This window comes from Caretta caretta, chromosome 10 (assembly GCF_965140235.1).
Source record: "Caretta caretta isolate rCarCar2 chromosome 10, rCarCar1.hap1, whole genome shotgun sequence".
Classification (NCBI taxonomy): Eukaryota; Metazoa; Chordata; order Testudines; family Cheloniidae; genus Caretta; species Caretta caretta.
Genome location: NC_134215.1, coordinates 78051032 through 78075636, shown reverse-complemented (window position 1 = coordinate 78075636; position 24605 = coordinate 78051032). Strand labels below are relative to the sequence as shown.

Here is a 24605-nt window from a genome sequence, read left to right as displayed (position 1 = left end):
CATCAGCGTCTGATGTGCAGCGTGAACCTGCTCCTGCTCACACTGAAACCAACTCACTCCAAAAATGCAGGACCAAGTCACTGCTTAATTTGTAATGAAATTGGTGCCAGGGCTCAAGCAATTTTTTGTACATTCATAATTGATGCAGCAAGCCCAGAGGTGCTGGGGCTTTGAACTGCCACGCCTAGAGGTGCCATGCCGGGACTCAGCCCTGGCACAAATTAAGCATTGGATCAAGCCCTCTATGTAGATGGCAGGCATTCTGACACAGGGCTCACGCTGCCTTTCCTTGCCATATAATTACAAACTTGTAAAGGATGGAAATAGAACATTTAATAATCCCTCCAAGCCAGCAAATGACAGAGGAGAGTGAGGTCAAACACATGTGCCTATAGGCTGGGTGAACTCAGCTGGGTTGTTAGAGGAGAGCTGCCCACATCATAAAATTGCCACCCAGTTAGCCGCCTCTCTGTGCAAGTCTGTTGGGGATGAGGACTAAGGTGGATTGGCAGAGCTTTGTGGGGAGGTTCGCTCAAAAAGCTTGTGGGCAATACTCCATGCCAGCAGCTGTGCTCTCAGCATGTCTCTAAGGGCCATGTAATCCTCCCCATCTCTCCACCCCTTCTTTCCTGCCTGGAGGGTTTGACAGGCACCCTCCTCCAGATCCCAGAGAAGCCCTTCTCCTGTCTAAGAATAGTTGGTTTTGGGGGAGTGGAAGGCATGGCAGGTGAGGGACCAGAAGCTCTACAATGGACATCACCCCCACTCCAAAGCTCTGGAAATATGCTGGTCACTGCAGCATTTAACCTTCACTAGTTCCCTGGGGGGAGGAGTTGGGGCTTAGGCACAGCCAGGGAATAAGTGAGGACACGTCCGCCTCCGGTGCAGTACAGATGGGGGACACAGAGAACTGCAGAAGGGCTAACTCTCTGTGCACAGGCCCTGTCCTAGGGCACAGGCCTGATTTCTAGGCCATGCCCCCATAGGGGAGAGGGGATTTCAGAAATCAGAGTTTCCCAAGTAAATTACCCCCTCTAGTGAGGGGGAGAAAAGGGTAGCCTGGACCAATATGAAGAAGGAAACCCTATATAAGAGGCCAAGGAAGATTCTAGGCTTGGACTATGTCTTAATGTGACTTGTGTGTGTAAATGTGACAGTTTACCAATGGCAAGGGGCTGGCCTTTTTTCTGTGCCCAGCCAGGTCACAAGGAGATCCAACCTATCTAATGTCCACAGCAGAAATACAGAATTGAAGGGCCTGACTCTGAGAGGCGCTGAGTGCCAGCATGTCCCTAGGATCTTGTGGCAGCGATATACACATAGCATCTTCCAGGATCGGCCAGCATGTTTCTGTAACTTTAAGGCCACCTCTGAGTTCTGGAGACCTGCTCTTATAAATGGGACTCTTCAGTCTGTCCCACACCTGCTTGGGTTCTGGTTTTCTCTCGTGTCACAGGAGAGTTACAAAAACCATTTTCTGTCATGCTAAGATTCAAAAGTTTAATTCAGCAGCTGCCTTAATCTGCAATCAAGTGTTTCCCTTTATATTGTAGCACAGCTGTTTGGGGATGTCCCATGGCATTTCAAATACTGTTCAGTTACTGGTTCAGGAGCACTACACGTAACTGTTGAGAGGTGACAGCAGGACGGTAAATTTTATTCCATCCTCCTTTCTCTTGACATGTGTTAGAGGATGATTTTTAAATCACTTTTGCACTGGCTAGGGTTAGGGGCATTAATGAGACACTTAAAACCCTGATGCAAGAAAGCAATTAAGCATGTGTGTAACCTGAAGCATGAAAATAAACTCATTGATTACTCAGGTAGCTTAAGCACAGATGTAACTTTAAGTGCTTTGCTGGACTGGGGGCCTGAGGCAGAAAGTTGTTCACACTGGGACACTTTTTAACACATTAATACGTGTACTCAAAGCACTGTGTGTTTAAAAATCATATGGGTACAGCTGAGTGAAAAACTGAAGGTCCCTCCCTGCCCCGCCCACCCAAAAATTTCAAATGTTTGTTGAAAAACCCAAAACTGAAATTTTGTTGTGTTTGGCAGTCAAGAATCTTTGACTGAAAACTGCCCAAAACTGTAAAAATGACAAAATGTGTGTTGGGGGGGGGGGAGGAGGGGTGGGATTTGGTTTTATGATTTTCCAACATAATCATCAAGAATTTTCTATGAAAGTTGTCATGGGCATAATATTTTTCATCAAGCTGAAAATGCCATTTTTCCATTTAAAAAAAAAAGTTTTGATTGAAAATTTTTGTCCAGCCCCCCATGTACTAGTTGTGGCTATCCACTGAGTATATGTCTAGATTGGCTGTAATAATAATTTCTGTTTCTGAGGATCTCCAAGTAATTTAATTAATTAAGCCTTGAAGTAGGGAATGCATTATCTCCACTTTACAAATGGGGAAATGCAGGCAGAGATGGTGAGCACTTGACCAGGGTCACACAGGAAGTCTACTGCAGAACCAGAGATAGTATCCAGCTGCCCTGACCTCCAGTCCTGTTCTTTACATGCTAGATTATGTTCCTTGATGCCTTAAATGATATACATTTAATAACATAACGCACCAACTTTTTAAATTAGTTCTGTTACTTTGCACAAAAAAGGATCAGAGGTAATTTCAAGAGTGAGTGATACTGTCTAATTTGTACTGGGACTGCACCAAGTTTTATGTTTAACCTCCGTCTGTACAGGAGTCTATTTTCTTCAGATATCCTTTGTAATTCTCAGAGTTTCATTTTCATTCTGGCCAGGATATACATTTCTCTTGAAGACAGTCAGAATCATTATTTCTTAACAACTCTATTCTATTCTATATATGCTTTATACCGTGTTTATCATTGTAGTAGCTGAGCAGCTCCCTGAGAATGTGATGTAATACATGTTCTTGTATGTATTAGTTTGGGTATGCGGGCAGCCAAAGTTACTGTTATATGTGCAACGTATATACTATAAATGTATCTCGGGTAGCACAGTCTGAGTTCATGTGGAGATTAGGGTGTGGGTAATGTAGGTGAAGCCAAAATGGGATACAGGAAATACACCTAACTTCATACCACATCAACTGAAGGAAGTTTGAAGCATATTAAAGGTACCAGAGATTTTCACCAACCATACGCTCATGGCTAATATGATAGCCAATTACAGTTTGCCTTGGGCAGACAGCTACCCTTTAAAACAACCCTAAGCCTGGCTAAGAGATGATGAACATGTTTCAGAAGGGACTGGCAAGTCCTAACTGCCAAATCTCAATCTAAGATAAATTATAGAAGATAACCACAAATGATGCTAACACAGTATTTGTGCTAGTCTTATGCTATATTTTTCAGTGATGCAATATGACGTAGCTAGATTTTCAGCTGCTCTTAGCTTTGCCTCCAATTGTGTATGCACAAACTTTGTACACACAAATGTTTCCATGTGCAGCTTGCACACTTGTGCACTCAGAAAAACAAGCATGGCATTTAGACCTACAAATGAAGCAACTGTCAGGGGTCAGCATTAGAAAACCTGGCCTTCTACTGATTCATGAAGGGTTGGAAGGCTGGTAAAAGGATGTGTTGCCTTTTGCCTCTTGGTCACTGGTTGAAGTCCAGTGAACTGGTGGGGCCTGGTCTACTGCTTCATAGACAGCCATGCCTATCCTAAAACCCTTCCCTTCCCTCTCTCAGCAGAGAGGCCTTTGAAGCTCACCTCCCATCTCACCCCTTCGGGTCAGGCTTGGGACACATTAGGAAGGAATCATGTACTATCATGTTGCACAGGCTAAGGAGAGACCTTCACTTCCTAGGGCTAATAACCCCAACCTTTCAAAAGCACAAGCAATTCCATTTAAAACTATTTGATTCTCAAAAGAGCAAGGGAAGCTGTATTCCTCTTTAGGCCTGCAATGAGAGATACCGGAAAGGAATGTAGGATGGCCCTGGGGTCTGGGGTTCAGATTGGGCACCAGGAAGCAGAAGATGCAGTTTCAGTTCCCCCCGTGCCACAGACTTTTTGTGTGACCTTGAGCAAATCATTTTCATTTCTCTGGGACTCGGTTCTCTCTCTCTAAAATGGAGATAATACCACTTCCCTACCTTGCTGGGTTGCTGCGGAGACAAAGACATGCAGTGTGAGTGGCTCACATATTACAGGGATGGGGACCTTTTTATAAGTGCCTCACTAAAAACAGCCATTTCCTTCAGTAGCCCGGCAGCAAATCTGCACAAGCATATGCTGTCTTATTACACTACCACATAACTTCATAGAATTTCTACTCCTAAGATACACTTCTTCAATATGTGCCACTTTAACAGCCTATAGATATTACCATGGCCCTGTATTTCCAACAGTGGGACGAGCCTGCTAACCAAGGTCACAGATGCAATTTACTACAGGATGTTACCACAACCGATACACTACCAGAAAATATTGTGCCTGGTTGTTACAAATGTCCTTTTTTCCCTGTTGAGAAAATAAAATACCTCTTTAAAGAACTAGGGGTTTTCCTTCCCCTGAACGTCAGTGGAGATTAATCTTACTTTAAAATGCCTCATTTCCTTCTGTGAAGATAAAAACCTCCGTATATCTAGTTTTCAAAGATGTCCCCGTTTAGAAGCCTATGTCGTCTTTATAGCCCCAAATCTGTGTGGCTCTGAGCACTTGAAACTTCAGCTGGAGTCTACAGCAGTCCGGGGTACTTGGCAGCTCTAAAGAGAGGCTCAGCAATTTGCAGAATTGGGTCCCATGTCTTGCCACACAGCCGTAGGCCTAGTTACGCCCCCTACACCCAAGCTAATAAACGTGTGCCTAACTTTCTGGCTGCTGGTGAGCATTTTATTCCAACTCCTCATTTAAATGCTCAGAAAAGCACTTCATGGTGCTGGCAGTTTCAGAGCTAGCTGGAAATTTCCCTTCAGGGTGGATTGGTGGAAAATGCCCTTTTCGCATGGGAAAATTTTGATTTTGATGAACAACTTTTGATTTTTCTATCAGGCCCCCCCAGCTAAAATGGTGGCTCCCCAGGTGCCCTCCTGGAAGGCTCCTGGCAATTTCCCTTTCTGCCCGCAGGGAGAGAGTGAAACTGCCAAGAGCCTCTTGGGGGGACCTCAGCCAGACTTGGGAGGGAGGCAGAAAACAGAGGTACTCAGTCTCCAGCAAGCCAAAAAAATTAGGGTTTGGTTCTCTCAAAATGGGTGTTTTTCAGGAAATCCCTTCCCATGAATAATCTCACATTTCTGACTTTGTGTCCCAGTTTGGGATGAACAGTCTTTGAAAAACGTGTAATTTTTTTGCACAAGGGGATTTCCATTTTCTAACTGGCTCTGCTCAGAACAAATGGCCTCAAAGGGGCAATGGTGATTGCCGGGGGGCATACCAAGTGGCATTTGGCTTGACTGATTTGTGTCAAACCTTCTCCATCATGTAGCACATTTGGGGGAGGGGGAAGAGAGAACCAAAAGTATTTTCAGGGTTGCTCTTCCTCAAATCATCACAATAATGTAACTGGTAAAATATTTCCCCATTCTAGTGGCCCTGACACAGGACACACAAACTTTATTTACATGCTTTGCTTTACAATTTTCTTACACTTCTGGGCTGGATGCCACAAAATCTTGCTCACACAGGAAATCCCACTGAAATCATGGGGCCCAATCCTGGAAATCTTTACTCACGCATGCAGTCTCTGTGGGACTGGGCCCCATATTTTCATGCATTTATAATCCTCATTGAATGCAGATGCGAGGAAGATTTAATTTGGCTTTTACTTCTCGGTTGATTGAAAAGAGTATTAAACTAGAGCCAGGCCCTCTAACTTTTTGCATGCAAGTAATCCCAGTGAAGTGCATAGAAGGGCTCTCAGGAGAAAGGCTGAAGGAACAGGTCCTACTCCAGTGCAGTTTAGTCCTGCTTTTGATCAAATAGAAGGGGAAAGCCAAGTAAAATCTGCCTTGTGTCTGCATTTAAGGAGCATTACAAATGCTCACAAACACACTCCACACCCATGAATGGGTAAGTAAAACCCTGAAAAGCTTGAAACGTTGCAGGCCAGACATTTGAAGGCTGCCAAACAGCTGCAAGGCTGTGTCATTCACTTGAGTAGCAGGTGGGAAGTCAGCCTGTTGCAATTCAGTTTTATAATTTAAAAAGCAAAAAAATCCATGTCCCACTCTCCTTCCCACTGCTCCCAAATTGATAATCTGCTCCGTTTCTTACAGAATCTCTTTTTTTTCCAAATTTGGCAAAAACATTGGCAGTTTCTTGTTATGGGTGAAAATATTTATAATATACAATATACTCTAAAATGCACCAGCTGTCTCCTCTCTATTGCATTTAACTTTCCAAGATTTTTCCTGAGAAACTGAATGGGACTAAATGAACTGGAGGAAAGGGTGAAGGACAAACATCCAGTGTCGACTAAGGGCCTGATCCCATTCCGCACCATGCAGGAGAGGGCCCTTATTCCGGAAAGCCTGAGCAAACCGTACCTCATCTTCATACACCAGTAGCTGCGTTTTACATAACAGGATGTAACGGTCTTTCCATAATCCCAAAAGCCCTCCACTGCTTTTCTTAATCCAGCCAGCTTTGTCTGCGGTCGGAGCACGTTTCGGTTTCTCCGTGACCTCTTCTTTCACACCCTGCAAAGACACCACAAAAAGCAAAGGGAAGGAAGATTACGTTCAGTTGCACTTTCCAGACCTAGGCAGCAGTAGCTACGTATTCCAAAGGGCCTGCTGAGGAGAGGTGCTAGGCCCCCCCACCCCTCGCACTCAGGCCACTGGCAGGACGTAGGGCCCACATGTGCTCTTACAATCCCTTTCAGTTTGGCAGGTCCTCTTTGCCACGCACGTCTCTTACCAGGAGTCACAATCTGGCCAGGGACATACACTCCCCGCCGTTCACTAACTCTGAAGAAAGGCTGGGGTCAGGCTTTCACCTTGCAGGGCAAGGACAACTCAGGCAGGGTCCCCTCAGGCAGCTTCCAGCTCGGGGAGGGGGTTGGCAGAATGGACTCCAGAACCAACGCCTCAGGAGGGAGCTGGCAGAAGCGAAGGCTGCCTCTGCCACCACACCCCTTGTTAGCCCCCAGGGTGCTCTCTGCACTTTCAGCACAGTAGTGTAGCTGCACTGCTGGGATTTTCCTTACCGCTGCTCCCCTGGGCCCCTTTTTAAATTCCCATGATCCCAGGGGCTCCCTGCACCACAGCATCTGAAAAACATCACCCACATCTCAAGTTGTTGTGAGCTGGAGTTCGACTCCGCTCTGTTCCTAACCCACTCTAGGAAACCCGGAAAATCTCCTGGCCTTACTCCTGCTCCCATTGTAGTCAATGCCACAACTCCCAGGATCCAGCCCAGAGCCGCTCTTAGGCAGTTTCTCCAGGCCCAGTTTTTCTCCTGGAAGCTTGGCCATTTCTTCCAGACACACGATGCTGTCAGCTGTGGGCTGCACTGCTGTACCCTGTGGAATTCCGGGCCCCGCTGTCATGCCGGGTTCGGCATTCTGAGACTTGCGTATTAACACTGCTAGGCTGAATTGCACCGTGCAACGCGAGGGCAGCAGGAACAAGGGCTTAGCTCTCGGCACTCTGTTGTTCCTCACACTGACTCATTCCCTACAGTCAGGCTAACTTCTGCAGCGTGCTGATTTTAACTTGAGTGGAAAGGACTAGCAGGAAAAGAAGGAAGTTTAAAGCAACAGTTCCTTTTAGTTGGGGCATTTGTAGCTGTTGCAAGCAAAGTTTTCTGTGTCCCCCTCACCCGCCCCATCTTCATCTAACCGCCAATCCTTGCCTCCCCACAGCCACCTTTTCCAGACCTCCAATTCACTGCTGGAGGGGATGCTAGGGCTTGAATCATCCTGAGGGCACCCACTGCACACACATCTCCCCTGGCCCATAGGGAAAGGGAGGCCCTCCGTGGGGCTCGGGTTGTGCATTATCCCTCCCCAGTTCCCAGTGGAATATGCTGCAAAGGCAATACACTGCTTTAGGGAAGCTGGCGCTAGGGAAACCTCCCTGTCAGTCTGAGTCCTGGCATTGAAAACATGGGAAGAAGGGGGTTGTAAGTATGTGCAAAGGGGCAGAGATTGTAGAAGAGCAAAATCAATGTCCAAATGTTGGCTGTGCACGCCTGCTTTGTTTCAGTGCCTTGGTGTTTAACGAAACACTGGTGGGCAAATCAGTTTCCAATCTCTAGTCCCTGCTGCTACATTAATGTACCTTTTTTGCTTATTCCCCAGGCTGGTCTTAGGTTCCATCATCATAAGACACCACTTAGACACGCAGACGCTACTGTATACGTGTGCAGGCAGCTCACAGACAACTGCTGGCTGCATGGGTTTATCAGACATAGATCTGCTCTGCTCCAGAGCTACAAGGCCTGATTCTCATCTCCCACACACAAGTGCTGCCTTCCATTCACCACAGTGAAGTCACTCCTGATTCCCACCACTGTGGGATCAGAATCAGGACTGTGGGTTTAGAACCCACTCATTTGTCCTAAGAGTTCATTCACAGTTTACAGCAATGTACCCCACCCAGAACTATTCCTGCTTAATCTCAGGTTTGTGGGAAGTGGAATTTTTGAGGGTCTCAGGATTGTCCCCAAAAATCTCAGGATTTGGGGGAGGAAGCAGGTCCCACAGCCATTGGCTTGCTGCAGGTGCTGTGACTGCAACATGTGGAGGAGAATCACAAGTCCCGGGAGTCACAAGGAACACAAGTTTTTCATTCTTGAGCCCTGTCATTTTCCAAATCCACTTACAACGGCGGGGATGAATGACTCTCATGATTTAAAAAATAAACGGAAATGTATCTGGTGCCAATAAGCTTTTCAGCTGGAAGAAAGAAACCCAGGAGGGGGAGTCTGTGGTCAGCAAAGCTCCCCTAAATACAAAACACTGAAGGCACAAGCTCTTTTCAAGCTTCAGGACATGCTCTTGAATAGCCACTGCAATGGAAGATGAGGCTTCCACACAAACCGAATCCATCCTTCCCCAGTGCTTCTCACTGTTTCATCTGTGCTGCTGTTGGAGAAATGACCCTTTTCTGAGTCTCTTCTGCAGGATCAGGCAGAGATTTGGAATTCCTTACTCTACCTTCAGCTGAGCCAACTCCCCTGCAAACAGCGCTTCAGCAAACTCGTGACTGCAACAGGGAGGCCGACCCAGAATTCTCCAGTGTATTTCAGGAGAATGACACTTTAAACACAGGCTGAGTTTCCTCCGTACTCTGTTGGGACAAGAGGCTTGTTCTGTCTAAGATAAATCACAGAAGCTTTGTGCTCTCCTTAGCAATGCTAAATTAGCATGCAATATGAAGGCAGAATCCCAACCCATCCCAATATGGTCCTGGTTAGTTACAAAATGCAACTCTTCTTGTAGGAAAGAAGTTCATCAAAGTAACTGTAATTTGGCCATCGTTTTTTTTTTTTTTCAAATGAGGAAATGCAATGCGCAGGGACGGAGATCGAAACCAGATAGTCCCATGGCCAGAACTGATTACAGACAGAGCGAGCGTAGAAGGAGGTGTTCCAAAAACTTAGTGTGAGATTTACTGACAGATGATATGAGCCTTGGTAACAAGTCTGTTTCCATGCATCCAACTCACAATGAACACACCCTTGGATTGCAGCTGCCATTTGTTTGAACTGGAACTGCAGGGAAGGCAGCCACGCCAATAGAGAGAGGGGGAGAAAGTGACGGAGTTGTTCTGTATATAGGGCCTTTTCCGGTGCCTACTGAAGTCAATGGAACAGCTCCTATTAATTTTAATGGGCTTTGGAGCAGGCCAATACTAAGAAATTGTGTATTTTGGCATGTATTTAGAGAGAGATTTACCTGGGATAGTTGGGTCACTAGGCAGGTGCCATCTTGATCACACTAAATAGTAATTGAAAATGCTGCAATACAGGATGGCAGTCCATGCAAAGCTCTTCATGGAAATGAGGCGGTATTATAATTCTTGTTCGTTTGTTCTACCTAACTTTTTAGGTTGCCAGGAAGTTGTACTCTGTTGTGATCTGCCACTTCAGGAAACATCAGCTAGTGCACAAATATAGACATGCTGGTTTCCTGAATGAGCTGCCTTTCGATGTCATTCATAGGTCCTTGGGGCCTGGTTCCAATCTCACTTACAGCAGTTTTACACTGGTGTAATTCTGCTGGGTTCACTGGAGCCGCTCTGGATTTATACGGGGAGGAGAATCTGTCAGCCCCAAGGGCTTAATTTTACAGAAATCTCAGAGTTCTAACAGGTTTTTTGCAAGAGAATATTAAAACATGCGTGATCCTCACTTAACCCATCAGATGGCAGCAATGTTGTCAGGAAATACATCCAGGGATGTACGTGTCAGACCTCGGATTTAGCTCTGCAGAGGGAAAACTCCCCCATTCCTGTTATTTCTGTGGTTTTAAATAAAAAATGTTCGGTGTAAAACATAAGCTGTTAATTTATTCTCCTAGAAACCTACCGGCCCTGTTACTACTCATGTTTTAGTTCATCTTCATCATCAAGCTTATACTATAAGAGGCAAATGTGCAAGGTTATGTTGGAGTTCAAGGGGTGCCGTAAGAGCCACAACCTTCCAGTCCGTACTCTTTCATGGCTTATATTTAGGACCAGTCCTGATCCTGTGCGCTCCCTGTGGATCCACTCGTTCTTTAACATTTCAAACTCAGTGATATTCGCTATACTCCTTTATCATTTCAGTTAGGGTTAGACGGACCCCTCCATGCTGGAATCCACAAGGAGGGAATAAGAGGGAGGAGGATCCCTGTAAGGACCCCTTTGTGGAGCTTCCCCTCCAATCGTTCAGGGGCACAAGTCTGCTCCATACCATGAAATGAGCCACATATGGTTCTGCCTCGAAACTATGCAGAACTTCCAGGATCTGCATGTAGCCCAGGGGCTCTGCAGCAGCCATCCACATGGAGGGTTAGCATCTGGCTGCTGGCACCAAAACCTCCTGCTCCCTGTCCGCATAGCCCAAGGGAGCCAGAACACTTGACCCACCCCCTTACAGAAGGGTTCCCCAGTGCCAACAGCTTCTGGGGAAAAGGAAATAAAGCCTGGGCTGTGATACTGTCCCCAGGGAATGATGTTGGGGGATGATGTGGGACCCACCAAAACCGGGTCAGCCCTGCACCCTGCCAGTCTGGGCCTGCACAGATCCTTACCCCACAGAGCAGGCTCCCATAAACAGGCAGTGGAATGGTGCTGTGGAGACTACCAGCCCCCAGTTCCTTTCCAAGCAGGCAGGGAGATCCATGAGCAGAGATGCCCACCCTGCAGATCCGGGGGGAAATTATCTAGGCCTGAACTTGCCATCCAGCCCCCTGGCCTCTCCTAAAACATAAACACTAGGGGTTCAAGTCAGCATTCCTTGGATACTACGGTGGTGCAAAGGGGGTCGAATTGCCTAAACAAGGCATCTTTCGTTAGCCCCATCCCTTAGAGCAGGGTATGGTCATCCTTTGCTCTACTTCTTAGTCTCCCATCCCTCAGCCTGGCATCGAGAAAAACTTGACCAGACCCAAGGATCAGATCCTAAAGAGTTTTGACTGTACCAGGAATGTAAAATCAAACCCATTGGGTGTGATCCTTAGCTAGTGTGAACCAGTTTATACGAGCCCAGGATCTGGCTTCTAGTCTAATCCTTTCTCAAGAGAGAGGTGAAAATGAGCAAAGGAAACATGTAATGTCACAGGCATAAACGTCAACATAACTAAACATTCATGTTTGTTACAGTGAAACAGGGGAGGGTCCGCTCAGAAACAGCATCTGACATTTTCGTGGACTATTTTTGTGGCAACGAAGTAGGTTCGTGCCAGAAGGGACAACATTAGCATATCATGTTAATGGGAGCTTTGCCAGAGCAAGGACTGCAGGATCGGGGCCTCAGTTCCACTCTGTGCTCTCGGACCTGGTATGTGGGTCACATAGGATTACAAATCTTAGCAAGGATGGAAAACTTCAGAGGCTTTTTATTTTTTAAACTTAAACAACCAGCTCTAACTTCCCCTCAGCCTCCTCTCCCAGTATTTTCAGGCTCACAAAACCACAAGTTTCATGTCTTCTGAGCAAAAAAAAAATTTAATCACTATGGTGGTTTATGAACTAACTATACATAAGGTATTGAAGTTCCTGCCTCAGTTTCACTAATCTCATTTCAAGCAGATAGATAGCAACTGTAACTAACTATGACTAATCAAAAGTACACCTCTAACAAGAACTACTTCCCTCTACTTTTGACGAATATCCTAGTGCAGAGGCTCTCAACCTTTCCAGACAACTGTCCCCCTAGCTCACGAAAGCTCATGCTCAAATAAATTGGTTAGTCTCTAAGGTGCCACAAGTACTCCTTTTCTTTTTGCGAATACAGACTAACACGGCTGTTCCTCTGAAATCTGTGACCCGTCTTGCGTACCTGCAAGTTTCACCTCACTTAAAAACTACTTGCTTACAAAATCAGACATAAACATACAAAAATGTCACAGCTCACGGTTACTGAAACATTGCTTACTTTCTTGTTTTTACCATATAATTATAAATCAATTGGAATACAAATAGTGTACTTACTTTTCAGTGTATAGTAGATAGAGCCTTATAAAATTTTAGTGTTGTACTGACTTAGCTAGTGCTTTTTATGTAGCCCCTTGGAAAACTAGGCAAATCTCTAGATGAGTTGCTGTAAGACCTCTGCGTACCCCTGGTTGAGAACCAATGCCCTAGTGCCATCTGGTAAAACTATTTTTTTTCCCCAGGGGACCTCAACTTGGCCTCTGATCTTGCACATACAATATTGCAGGCCAAAGTGTTCTAATTTAGCTTTCTATCAACACTGTAACAGCAAATCAGGTAACTAGACAATTAACGCTAACCGTTGCCACCTATGGTTGATCGGGCTCATGAAACTACATTTGCAATTACTGGTGGGTGCAGAATTCGAGGCTGTCTTTGAAAAAGTGGCCTGTGAAGTGTTAATTTAGCATTAGAAAAAAAGTGCAGAGCGAGCGGAACTGCAAACTTAAGTCATCGGTACACAGAAGGGGCAGCCTTGGCAGCTGGAGTGAAAGCTGTCATCCCAGCACCCTGCCAATGCGCCTCACTCCTGAACCGGGGGTGACCACCTCTTGGTCTGGTTCAGTATCCAAGCTCATTCAGGCCTCGGCCTGCTTACCAAAACAGCTAAGAAGGTTGCCAGCTGGAAGGTGGCTTTTGTGATGTGGATTAATTTCATGTAGGCCCATGGTTAATAACTTTCAGTCGCTACCAACTTGGGCTGCACTGCAGTCTCCCAACTGTCTTATTGCCAGGTTTCAGACACCCTGGGCCTTGCCACACAGTTTTGGAGCCGGAAATGAAGTAGGGAAAGGCATAACTTGAAGGCTTAACATCAAATGTGCCGTGGCCCAATTCTGAAGTCCTCAAGCAGGATGAACTCCCATTCCAGTTAGCAGTGGGAGCTTTGCCCATATAAGGGCAGCAGACTCTCATTTGGGGAAAGGAGGAGGAAATAATGCTGTAGCCAGATGATGTGAGAAAAAGAATGACATTTGTTTAAGTTGCTTGCAAGCTCGTAGTTTATAGAATAAATCCTGGAAGAGACAGATTACTATGCAATGGGTCGAAGATGCACGAACACAGACAGTGCATGGAAAGAGAAACAATTGCCACATGCATTTTCCCAAATTCAATCCCTTCCCAAGCAGAACCTCCCATAGCCTGATATGGGAGAAGAGTTGACACCCTCATGAAGCACAAGGCTCTTTGTCAATCTATTAGCCTGGCAGAGGCTCAGACATTATGGTGATGGGCACCAGTACAAAATCCTTAAACGGAGAGAATTGGGAAGTATGATGACATAAATAAGGGTTTCATTTTAAATGGCTGGGTTTCATCATACCCATACTTTGAAAGTACAAAAATAGGGATAGACCAGTTTCACGCAACGAATTGAAACCATTTAAATAACTCAAGATAGTTAAGTCCACAGCTGATTGCAAAGAGTTGCAAAGGGATCTCATTAAACTGGATGACTGGCAAGAAAATGGAAGATGAAATTCTATGTTGATAAGTGCAAAGTAACGCACATTGGAAAACATAATCCCAACTCTATGTACAAAATGATGGGGTCTAACTTAGCTGTTACCACTCAAGGAAAAAATCTTGGAGTCATCATGGAAAGTTCTCTGAAAACATCTGTTCAGCGTGCAGCATCAGTCATAAAAATCTAACCGAATGTTAGGAACCATAAGGAAAGGGACACATAATAAGATAGAAAATACCAATGCTGCTTAATAAATCCATGGTATGCTCACCCTTTGAATACTGCGTGCAATTCTGGTCATCCCATCTCAAAAAAGATATGCAAGAATCAGAAAAAGTACAGAGAAGGGCAACAAAAATGATTAGGGTTACAGATCAGCTTCCATGTGAGGACAGATTAAAAAGACTGGAATGGCGCATCTTAGAAAAGAGACTATTAAGAGGCGATACAACAGAGGTCTATAAAATCATGATTGGTGTGAAGGAAGCGAATAAGGAAGTGTTATTAACACCTTCACACAACACAAGAACCAGGGGGCACCAAATGATATTAATAGGCAGCAGGTTTAAAGCAAACATAAGGAAGTACTGCTTCACACAATGCACAGTCAACCCGTGGAACTTGTTGCCAGGGTGTGTTGTGAAGGCCAAAAGCATAACCAGGTTCAGAAAAAATTAGATAAGTTCCTGGAGGATAGGTCCATCAATGGCTATTAGCCAAGATGGTCGAGGATACAACTCCACGCTCTGCATGCCCCTAAGCCTCTGACTGGCAGAAGCTGGGACAGGTCAACAGAGGATGAATCACACGATAAATTGCCTTGTTCTGTTCATTCTCTCTGATGCATCTGGCATTGGCCTGTGACAGGATACTGGGCTAGATGGACCACTGGTCTCATCCAGTGTGGCTGTTCGTATTTAAAAGCCAGAGGGAAAACTATATCCAATGACAGGTTTCAGAGTAACAGCCGTGTTAGTCTGTATTCGCAAAAAGAAAAGGAGTACTTGTGGCACCTTAGAGACTAACCAATTTATTTGAGCATGAGCTTTCGTGAGCTACAGCCAGCAGGAGAGTGAGTTTGTGTGTGTGTGTGTGTCCCCGGGGGAAAAAAAAAAGGGGAGGGGGTGAGAAAGCCTGGATTTGTGCTGGACATGGCCCACCTTGATTACCATGCACATTGTAGGGAGAGTGGTCACTTTGGATGAGCTATTACCAGCAGGATAGTGAGTTTGTGTGTGTGGTTTTTGGAGGGGGGTGGGGGGGGGTGAGAGAACCTGGATTTGTGCAGGAAATGGCCCACCTTGATTATCATGCACATTGTGAAGAGAGTTGTCACTTTGGATGGGCTATTACCAGCAGGAGAGTGAGTTTGTGTGTGGGGGGGTGGAGGGTGAGAAAACCTGGATTTGTGCTGGAAATGGCCCAACTTGATGATCACTTTAGATAAGCTATTACCAGCAGGACAGTGGGGTGGGAGGAGGTATTGTTTCATGATCTCTGTGTGTATACAATGTCTGCTGCAGTTTCCACGGTATGCATCCGATGAAGTGAGCTGTAGCTCACGAAAGCTCATGCTCAAATAAATTGGTTAGTCTCTAAGGTGCCACAAGTCCTCCTTTTCTTTTTGTATCCAATGAATTGCTGCTATTCTGTAACTTGTCCATGGGAAAGCCAAAAGTCAGCAAGACTGCCATTTAAAAAAACGGAGGCCTTTATACTCTTTATCAGGCAGCGATTTACAGCAGCGTGAGCGCCTTGCACCTGCTGCACTGCCAAGACAGCAGAAACTGCAACAGGCATTAGGTTTCAGAGTAGCAGCCGCGTTCGTCTGTATCCGCAAAAAGAACAGGAGGACCTGGGGCACCAAGACATTAGGTGTTTTGCTTGTTCATGTTGGGCGGCCATTCTCAGCGGCTCTTCCGTGTGATAACCGGCACCCAGCTGCTGGGGGGTTGCGATGCCCGGTGCCCCTTTTCCTGTTTCGGTTTCAAACTAACCCATCCACGTTTGCATTCAGCAAGGAGCTTTGGGGGCACTTTAGATAACCCCAGCTGGCAGAAGGGGACAGCATCTTCCAGTGCCACCCAGGAGACCCAGTGCACTAGAAGGTGCGTGTTTGGGCCGGCGTCTAGCTTGGGTCAGAGCAAAAGCAGAGTGAGCAGCTCTCACAGAAGCAGTGAGTTCTCCTTTCCCCCTTATTACCAGCCTATCATCCATCAACAACAATCTGCTCACCCTCCGCTTCCCGGGCCAAATGCCATCGCATACCAAAACCGAAGAAAAAGAAAAAAAAAAAAGTCTTCAGGCCAGGCCAGGCCCTAGTCAGAGCTGCCTCTGTTCTCCCCTGTTCCCTTTCACCCGCCAGCCCCCCCCGGGGGGGGTGACACACACAAGGAGCAGACTTTCTTTCCCTGTCTCCATCCTGTTATTCCTATTTTGCTTTTTAAGAACTGCAACGCGCTGGGCTGGGGGCAGAGCTGCACCCAAAAAGAATAAAAAGAAAAAGGGGCTGAAGAGTCTGTCCAGCCCAAGGAACTCTGCGGATTGCAACACATGCAACTAGGGATGGGGGGGGGGGGGGTGTGAAAACTCAGGCTCCGGGGCAGCGTCTTCCCTTCTACCCCGGGGGAGGTGGATTTTCGCCCTGCCGCCCCCCCCCCCCCCGCGTCCTGCCCTCTCCTCCCCCTGCGGGGCTGCTAGTTTTCAGGGCTCCTTCCCCCCCCACCCGGAAAGGGGGGGGGATGTCGGGGCGGCTCCCGCGGGCCCCCCCCCAGTTACTCACCTCCTCTTCCATGGCCGGAGCCCGCTAGCGTCCCCTGCTCGCCGCGAGTCACGGGCTCGTCCCCGGCAGCAGGAGCCCCGCGGCTGGTGGTGCAGACACCGGATCCGGGCGCTCAAACATGCCGGGCCGGGGGGGGTCCGGATCCGCCTGCCCGGGGAGCGGGACGTGCAGCCAGCCTGGCCCCGGCGCCTTCCCCCCGCCCCGGCTCCCTCCTGCTCCTCCTCGCCCCGCTTCGCAGCCAGTCGGGTTTCCGGTGGCTCGCTCCGGCCGCAGGAGGAGGAGGCGGGGTGCTGGGAACCGGGAACCCCCAGCCCGCGCCCACGCCCCGCCGTGCGCCCAGCCACCGCCGCCTGCGGACCCGGACCCCACCCGGCGCCTTCCCCTGCCTGCGCGGGGCGGGACCCCGCTGTGCTGCGGGCCTCCCGCCGCGGCTGGGGCTGGCCAGGGGGGCGAGGCCAGGGCGAGAGTTGCCCACCCCCGGGAGCAGCAGGGCGTGGCCCCTTAGCGCCTCTCTTCCCAAGGGCCGAGCCGAGCTGCCCCTGGTCTTCCCCTCTGCCCCCCATCTCACCCTGCTTGGAAGCTCTTTGGGGCAGAGACCCGGCTAGCTGTGTGGGTGGGCGCCCTGCCCCGAGCCCAAAGGGGGTCCTGCTCCCTGGCTGCCTCTCCTGGGAGCTACCGCAGTGCACACAGTAATGATCATCTTCACTCTCTCTTCTCCAGCCGCACCCCCATGGGTCTCACAGTGCCGGGCAGGAGAGGACCTGGAAAAAGGGTCTGCACCATCTTTGCGAAATGAGGTGTCACTGGGTGTGGCCGTTCCTGACCCCAGGGGAAACAGCTTGAGTATCATAGAATCTCAGGGTTGGAAGGGACCTCAGGAGGTCACCTAGTCCAACCCCCTGCTCGAGCAGGACCCATCCTCAACTAAATCATCCCAGCCAGGGTGTTGTCAAGCCTGACCTTAAAAACCTCTAAGGAAGGAGATTTCACCACCTTCCTAGGTAACCCATTCCAGTGCTTCACCACCCTCCTAGTGAAAAAGTTTTTCCTAATATCCAAGCGAAAACTCCCCCGCTGCAACTTGAGACCATTACTCCTTGTTCTGTCACCTGCTACCACTGAGAACAGTCTTGATCCATCCTCTTTGAAACCCCCTTTCGGGTAGTTGAAAGCAGCTATCAAATCCCCCCTCATTCTTCTCTTCTGCAGACTAAATAATCCCCGTTCCCTCAAACTCTCCTCATAAATCATGTGGTCTAGCCCCCTAATCATTTTTGTTGCCCTCTGCTGGACTCTTTCCAATTTTTCCACATCCTTCTTGTAGTGTGGGGCCCAAAACTGGACACAGTACTCCAGATGAGGCCTCAGCAATGCTGAATAGAGTAGGAGACACCCCCCCCCCCAAAGAATTGGCTAGCAAAATGTTTTGTACCAAAGTGTAGCCCAGTGGGGCCCCAGTCCTGGTGGGTGCTGCTAGGAGATGCTGGGTGTCAACAAGTCATGTCTGGCTGCCTCTGCTCCATACCGGTGCACAATATTCATCTGCCAACTATACAAGCGCCAAGGCAGATGGTCACAACACTGATGCCAATGCACCCCAGGTTGTGCTTGCGAGTTTCTGAATGATGTTGGCTCTCGTTTTTATCTTTGCAGCAATGGTCATTGCCATTCCAAAGCCTGGGAAGCCCACTGGTGAACTGGGAAGCTATAGGCTGATTTCTCCACTGAGCACAACCTATAAACTTCTTGAGCGGATCATCCTCAAAAGAATACGCCCTTTTACTGAGCCAGTTATCCCTGTTGAACAGGCAGGCTTCTGGCCAAAACGTAGTTGTTGTGACCAAGTTCTGGCACTCACAACTCACACTGAGGCTGGCTATCAAAAAAAATTAAGCTCTGGCACAGTATTTGTCGACCTGTCATCTGCATATGACACTGTATGGATTAAGGGCCTGATGCAGAAACCTGCAAGAATTATACCTTGCTACCAAACACTTTGCCTGCTTTGAACCATGCTGAGTAACAGACAGAGTAATAAGACCAGCTTACCCTGTGCCATAAACGACGGGCTACTACAAGGCTCTGTACTCGTGCCAACCCTTTTTAATGTTTACATAAGTGACATGTCTCCAACTAAATCGCTTAAATTTGGATATGCAGATGATCTTGCCATGACAATCCAAGCACCAAACTTCCATGACATTGAGGAAGCATTAACAGAGGACCTCCGAATGATGGAAAAATACTTCCAGAAATGGAGGCTCAAACCAACATCTGGAAAAACAATCGTAAATGCATTTCATCTTGATAATTGGAGTGCCAAAAACACACCGAACGTAGCTTTCTGTGGTAAAAATGTGCAACATGATGATGCGCCAGAGTGAAACTTGACTGCATCCTCACCTTCCATGATCACCTTGAGAAGATAGCTGCAAAGACAAAAACAGACAGACTAACTGAGACATGGTGTGCAGAGTTACAGAGGGAGTTACTCTCAGAGCCAGGTCAGAGAGGAGGAGATTCTGAATCCCATTGATACTCAGACCACTAAGCCACATTTCTCTCACTATAGTAGGGAAATCCCTATTAATACCCTTTTAATACTCCTTAGCTTGAGTGCAAAGCCCAGGGGTACCGGTATATGGAAATAGGGACTGAACGTTTCAAAAGAGGCCCATATAGACCTTTTAAACAGCTGGTTTCTTTTCCTTTCCTATTTTTCTGGTAATTTTTTCATGGTCAAATGACACTAGGGTCAAAAAATCCTATTTTTAATTCAGGAGAATTCAGTTCACTTCAGTCCTGTGTATGCTTTCCCCTACGAGTGGCTGCAGAAGGTGCAGGAAGAAAGTGTACTCTGTGGATTTCAAATCTGTGGAATAAAAGAAAAATATTCAGAAAAATGACAAAGAGATTGAAGTTGGACAGACCAACAAGATTTCCCCAAGACTGGAGAAATCCCTTTTGCTTTCTGGAGGTCAGCCATACTTCCATCTGACATGGGAGCTGATTTTAATATAAGCTCTTGAATTTTTAGTTTCTTGAAATACTTCAAATAAAAATATTCACACATGATTTGTCACCGTTCATCGGTTCGGTCCCTTGTTCTTGTAACAAGAAACTACTTCCTGGCCGTGTCACTGACCCTACTGGTGTTCCGCAGGGCATTCTCCCCTATCCTTGGAAAAGTTATAATCCTGGCTCCTCCAGTATGCAACCAGCCAACCAACTGCTGTTGCAAGAGTCAGCATAGCTGATTCAATGCTGAATGGCATACTAGGTATAGTCATGAAACGAGCGACTTCAGTAAGCCAGACACAATGCCAGCCTTCATCGCCCACTTGTTACATTTTCAAACATGCACCTTCATGCTTTCTCCCATGCTGCCCCTCATGCTTGGGAGGAGCTCTCCATAAACACCCACAGAGCTACCTCATTTTCCTCCTTCAAATCCCTTCTTAAAACTCTCCTTTTCCATGATGCCTACATAACACCTGACAATGGTTAGGCAGCTGGTGTGCTAAGACCTCTGCCTATCCTGCTAACCAAGATTGTCTTCTTGTTTCCTTGTACTCCCCGGTCTGTCTGTCTGTATCCACCTGTTGTCTCTTGTCTTACACTTAGGCTATGTCTACGCTGCACTTTTGTTGTTAAACTTTTGTCGGTCAGGGGTGTGAAAAAAACACTCCTTGGGGGTGGTTTTATTTAGCCGGCAGGAAAGCTCTCTCCTGCCAGCAAAGGGCAGCTACGCTGCGTACCTTACAGCGGCATGGCTGTAGTGGTATGCAGTGTAGACATGGCCTTAGATTGGAAGCTCTTTGGGCAGGGACCACCTTTTTGTTATGTGTGTACAGTGCCTAACACAATGAGGTTCTGGTACATGACTGAGCTGTGCAGCAATACAAATAATAATTAAGCCATAATGTAGTGGAAGGTTGCTTCCAATTATTATAACCTTAGTTTGCAGTGGGGCAAGGTTCTGACATCTCTGATGTAAGAGCTTTGTTGTACAAACTGTTTTTATGGTCTGTTTCTTATGCTTTCCTTTCAATGCTGACAGGGAAACTGTGCAAAGCAAACATTGTGATACCACTGCAGACATTGCTACAGTGAAATCTTATGAATATGCACTCGGTGTGTCCATTCCAGGGCTTAAAAGTGTTCATACGTCCTTCCCAACGTGAACTATTCAAAGATCTGACCAGAAAACTATGTACTTCATAGTTGTAACAACGTGTGGGTTAACTCAGTGTTGTACAATCTCAGATTGGAGCTGGCTCAGGTTCGTGGAATTGTTCGTAGTTGAATCTTCCTAACCATGACAGCGGTGGTTCTGCTGGAAAGTTAGAACAATCCTAACTCACCTACAATTTTTCTTTATTTGGAGGATGATAAAAGGCCAATAAACTCTGGATGCACAAAATCCTGAGCAGCCCCTTTGATCAGATGAGGCAAGAAGTCGTCAATTATGCAATTAATTATTTAAAACAAAATCTATATTTCACCCATGCTGCTATTGTACCAATAAATAAACACATAAATCCCACCAAATGCCTTAATGTGAAAAGTGGAGTTTAACACTCTCTGCTTAACTGACAGCTCTGCAGGGGAAAAAGGCTCAGTGACCTTAAAGACAAGGTGTTGGCCATAACAATGACTTTCCTGCAAAATTTTAATTAGTAAAAGAGTTCAGAATACTTTAAGTGTGCTGTCACTGCTGAAGCTTGTGCATGGGCTATTTCAGTGTGTGGCTTACCCCATTGCATATATTCCTGGTGGTGCGTGGTGCTGTGTGCTGCAAACGCTATATTTTTATTTAAGGAGCACCACCAGTGCTGCAAATATCCGAAGCCATAGCCCCAAAGCGTTTGCAGACAGACACAGACTAAGCAGAGGAGACAGCACATGGGACAGCAAGATGAGCTGGAGGTGATGGTAGAAATGTAGCAATGGCCGTTTTTTATCGACTTCTTGGAACAGTAGTTTGAAGGAGGATTTGACAGAAGATTCTTTGTCCCATGGAGATGGAGACTGTCCCAAGCATATGGGCTGGCACTGCTTATGGTACAAAGACGTGGATGAGAAAAGATCCATGTATATTTGGTCACAACGGTACTTAGGCTCCTGTGGATCAGAGTGTGCAAGAATGCTCAGCGGGGGTGTGAAAGTAATAACACATAGCACCCTTTGTCTTCAAAGGCCGTTACAAAGATTAATTACTCCCTGCGACATCCTGAGGCACCCAGTAGCTCCTATGCCAGAGCTTTAGACCGGGAAGGGAAGTGCTCTCTGCCCTTTGCATTTCCAGACTATTGTCCTATTCATTGATAGTCATGATGTAAATGGTTCTTCAAGACACCGAAATGCAGTTACAAGGGAGCTAATGAGTCTGTGCTGGGTAGGAGGCAGGAGGAAGGTGAGTCAGGAAACCAAGGAAGTTGGTTTGCAAGGAAAATCGGCCTGTGCTGATTTAACCCCTTCTATGACTTAGCATATAGAGTGTATTCTGTGCCTAGTAAAGGTCCAGTCTTGTGTGGTGCTGAGCACTCTCCACTCCCATTACCTTCAACTCTGCACCTTGCAAGCGGGAGTCAGCACCTTGCAGACTTGTGCCCTAGAAGGGCACGTGAGTGGTCACAAGACACAAGTCCCAAGGTTTGAATGAATGACAATGGAACGTAGGGGGAATTCATCCGCAACACCCGCCCCCTGGGATGCCTCTGACATCTCACACAAGGGTTTAAAGTAAACAGTGCATATTAATTAATGACACGTCTCTCTCTCTTACTCAATACTCATAGGTAACACAAGTCATATGAACGTGAGTATGGAACTGGGTGCACTTCCAGAAATGTACAGCACTGGTTTCCGATCAGTTTATCATTCCGTCTGTACTACTCTGCCTGTGTCAGATAGTCAACAACATGGGCCAGATACTGCCCATGGAGTTCTGCAACACAGCGGCTATAGGCTGCATCTTCCACAGAGCTGCAGAGATGACAGGTTTGATCACAGGAAATTCCACCTTAATCTGAGCAGCCTAGATGCTCTAGTCTGTGCAGGCTAGTCTGTGCAGGCTAGTCTGTCCAGCACCCCATGTGAAAGAGGACGGAGGTACAAGCTGATCCATTTTATACAAATTAGGGGCATCCCGTGAGCTGCTGGCAGGGAAAGAGGAAGGTTGTGGTTAAGATACTTGGCAGGAATTCAGGAGATCTGCATCTAGTTCCCAGCTGTTCCACAGGCCCAGTGTTTCACCTTGGGCAAGTAATCCCTGGGTTTACATTTGTATCATCTGCAGAACAGAGTCCTCCTTTTTCATAGATTCCTAAACTTTAATGCCAGAAAAGCCTGGTCTGTCCTCCTACATAACACAGCTCACCTGCATAAATTACATTTAGCTCTCCTCTGAGGAAGGCCAAGTCACCTCCTTCCCCAGGCCCGCTATCTAGATAAATATAATTGTATTGATTATTGATATTGCCATAGCTCCTACCTTGTGCTGGCCACTGAGCATAGGGGAGAGCCTGGACCCTGTTCTGGGCAACTTACAACCCCAAATGACAGAGGTAAGGGGAGGAGGGTTGGAAAGATGGTCTGAGATGCCAGGTGGGATGGAGAGGGATAAGTCACAAGGGGAAAGGCAGAGTTGAGAGAGGTAGAGAACCAGGAGAGGACAGTATCACAAAAGGCTTATGGGATGTTGAGAAGAGAAGGTGTGATTGACAGTGTCAAAACCATCAGGGAGGGAGCGGAGGATGAGAACGGGGTAAGGGGTGCAGCATATATACAGCATATACAGCGTGTGTCTGAATAGCAGGTACATGAAATTTGCTTCTTATTGTGCAATTGCGTGTTCTCCAACCCCTAGAAATAGGCGGGAGCTGATTTGCAATGTTCCCAGTTATAATGCCATTGGAATGCAATTCTGGTTGGTACTGCAAGAAGAAAACCCTCTGTTAAAGCGTAATGTGGCACGAGCAACACTACCCAGCTAGCTCAGATCATATGACTTTGCAACAGGGATACTATTACACCAGGTATGTTTCTGTTCTCAGAGGCATCACTGTGAAGCCTAACTCTTTTCCTCTTAAAAAAACAACGAGGAGTCCGGTGGCACCTTAAAGACTAACAGATTTATTTGGACATAAGCTTTCATGGGTAAAAAAGCCACTTCTTCAGATGCATGGAGTCTTCTCCTTTTCACGCCAGCCTGTCCACCCTACAACTCTCTATGCACAGGGGGAAATTCTGCTCTCAGTTACACCAGTGCAACCCCAGTGAAGTCAGTAGTGTTGCATCTGTGTAAACTGGAGGAAGGTTTGGCCCACAGCGTATAATTGTTTAACAAATGGAACCTTTCTTGCTTTTATATATGCAGGAATCTCATTGATTTCAATGGGCACCAGAGATATGAGGAGGCTGAATAATCCTATATCTCAATGTCTCTCAACCTTTCCAGACTACTATACCCCTTTCAGGATTTGTCTTGCTTGCCCCAAGTTTCACCTCACCTAAAAATTACTTGCTTACGCAATCAGACATAAAAATACAAAAGTGTCACAGCAAACCATGACTGAAACATTACTGGTGTTCTCATTTTTACCATAGAATTATAAAATAAATCAATTGGAATATAAATATTGCACATACATTTCAGTGTCGAGTATATAGAGCAGTATAAACAAGTCAATGTCTGTATGAACTTTTAGTTTGTACTGACTTCACTCGTGCTTTTTATGTAGCCTGTTGTAAAACTAGGCAAATATC

General features: G+C 46.7%; 1 protein-coding gene across 1 annotated transcript in view; it reads right to left on the bottom strand.

The window, feature by feature from the left end:
* Positions 1-17208, bottom strand: part of PLEKHO2 (pleckstrin homology domain containing O2) — a 41363-nt gene extending 24155 nt beyond the window's left edge. The window contains exons 1-2 of the mRNA XM_048867133.2: positions 16836-17208; positions 6487-6639 (exon numbers count right to left, since the gene is read on the bottom strand). Of these exons, the coding sequence (XP_048723090.2) occupies positions 6487-6639; positions 16836-16847 (165 nt within the window). The 5' untranslated portion in view covers positions 16848-17208. The remainder of the gene's footprint in view (positions 1-6486; positions 6640-16835) is intronic.
* Between the last annotated feature and the right edge of the window lie 7397 nt (positions 17209-24605).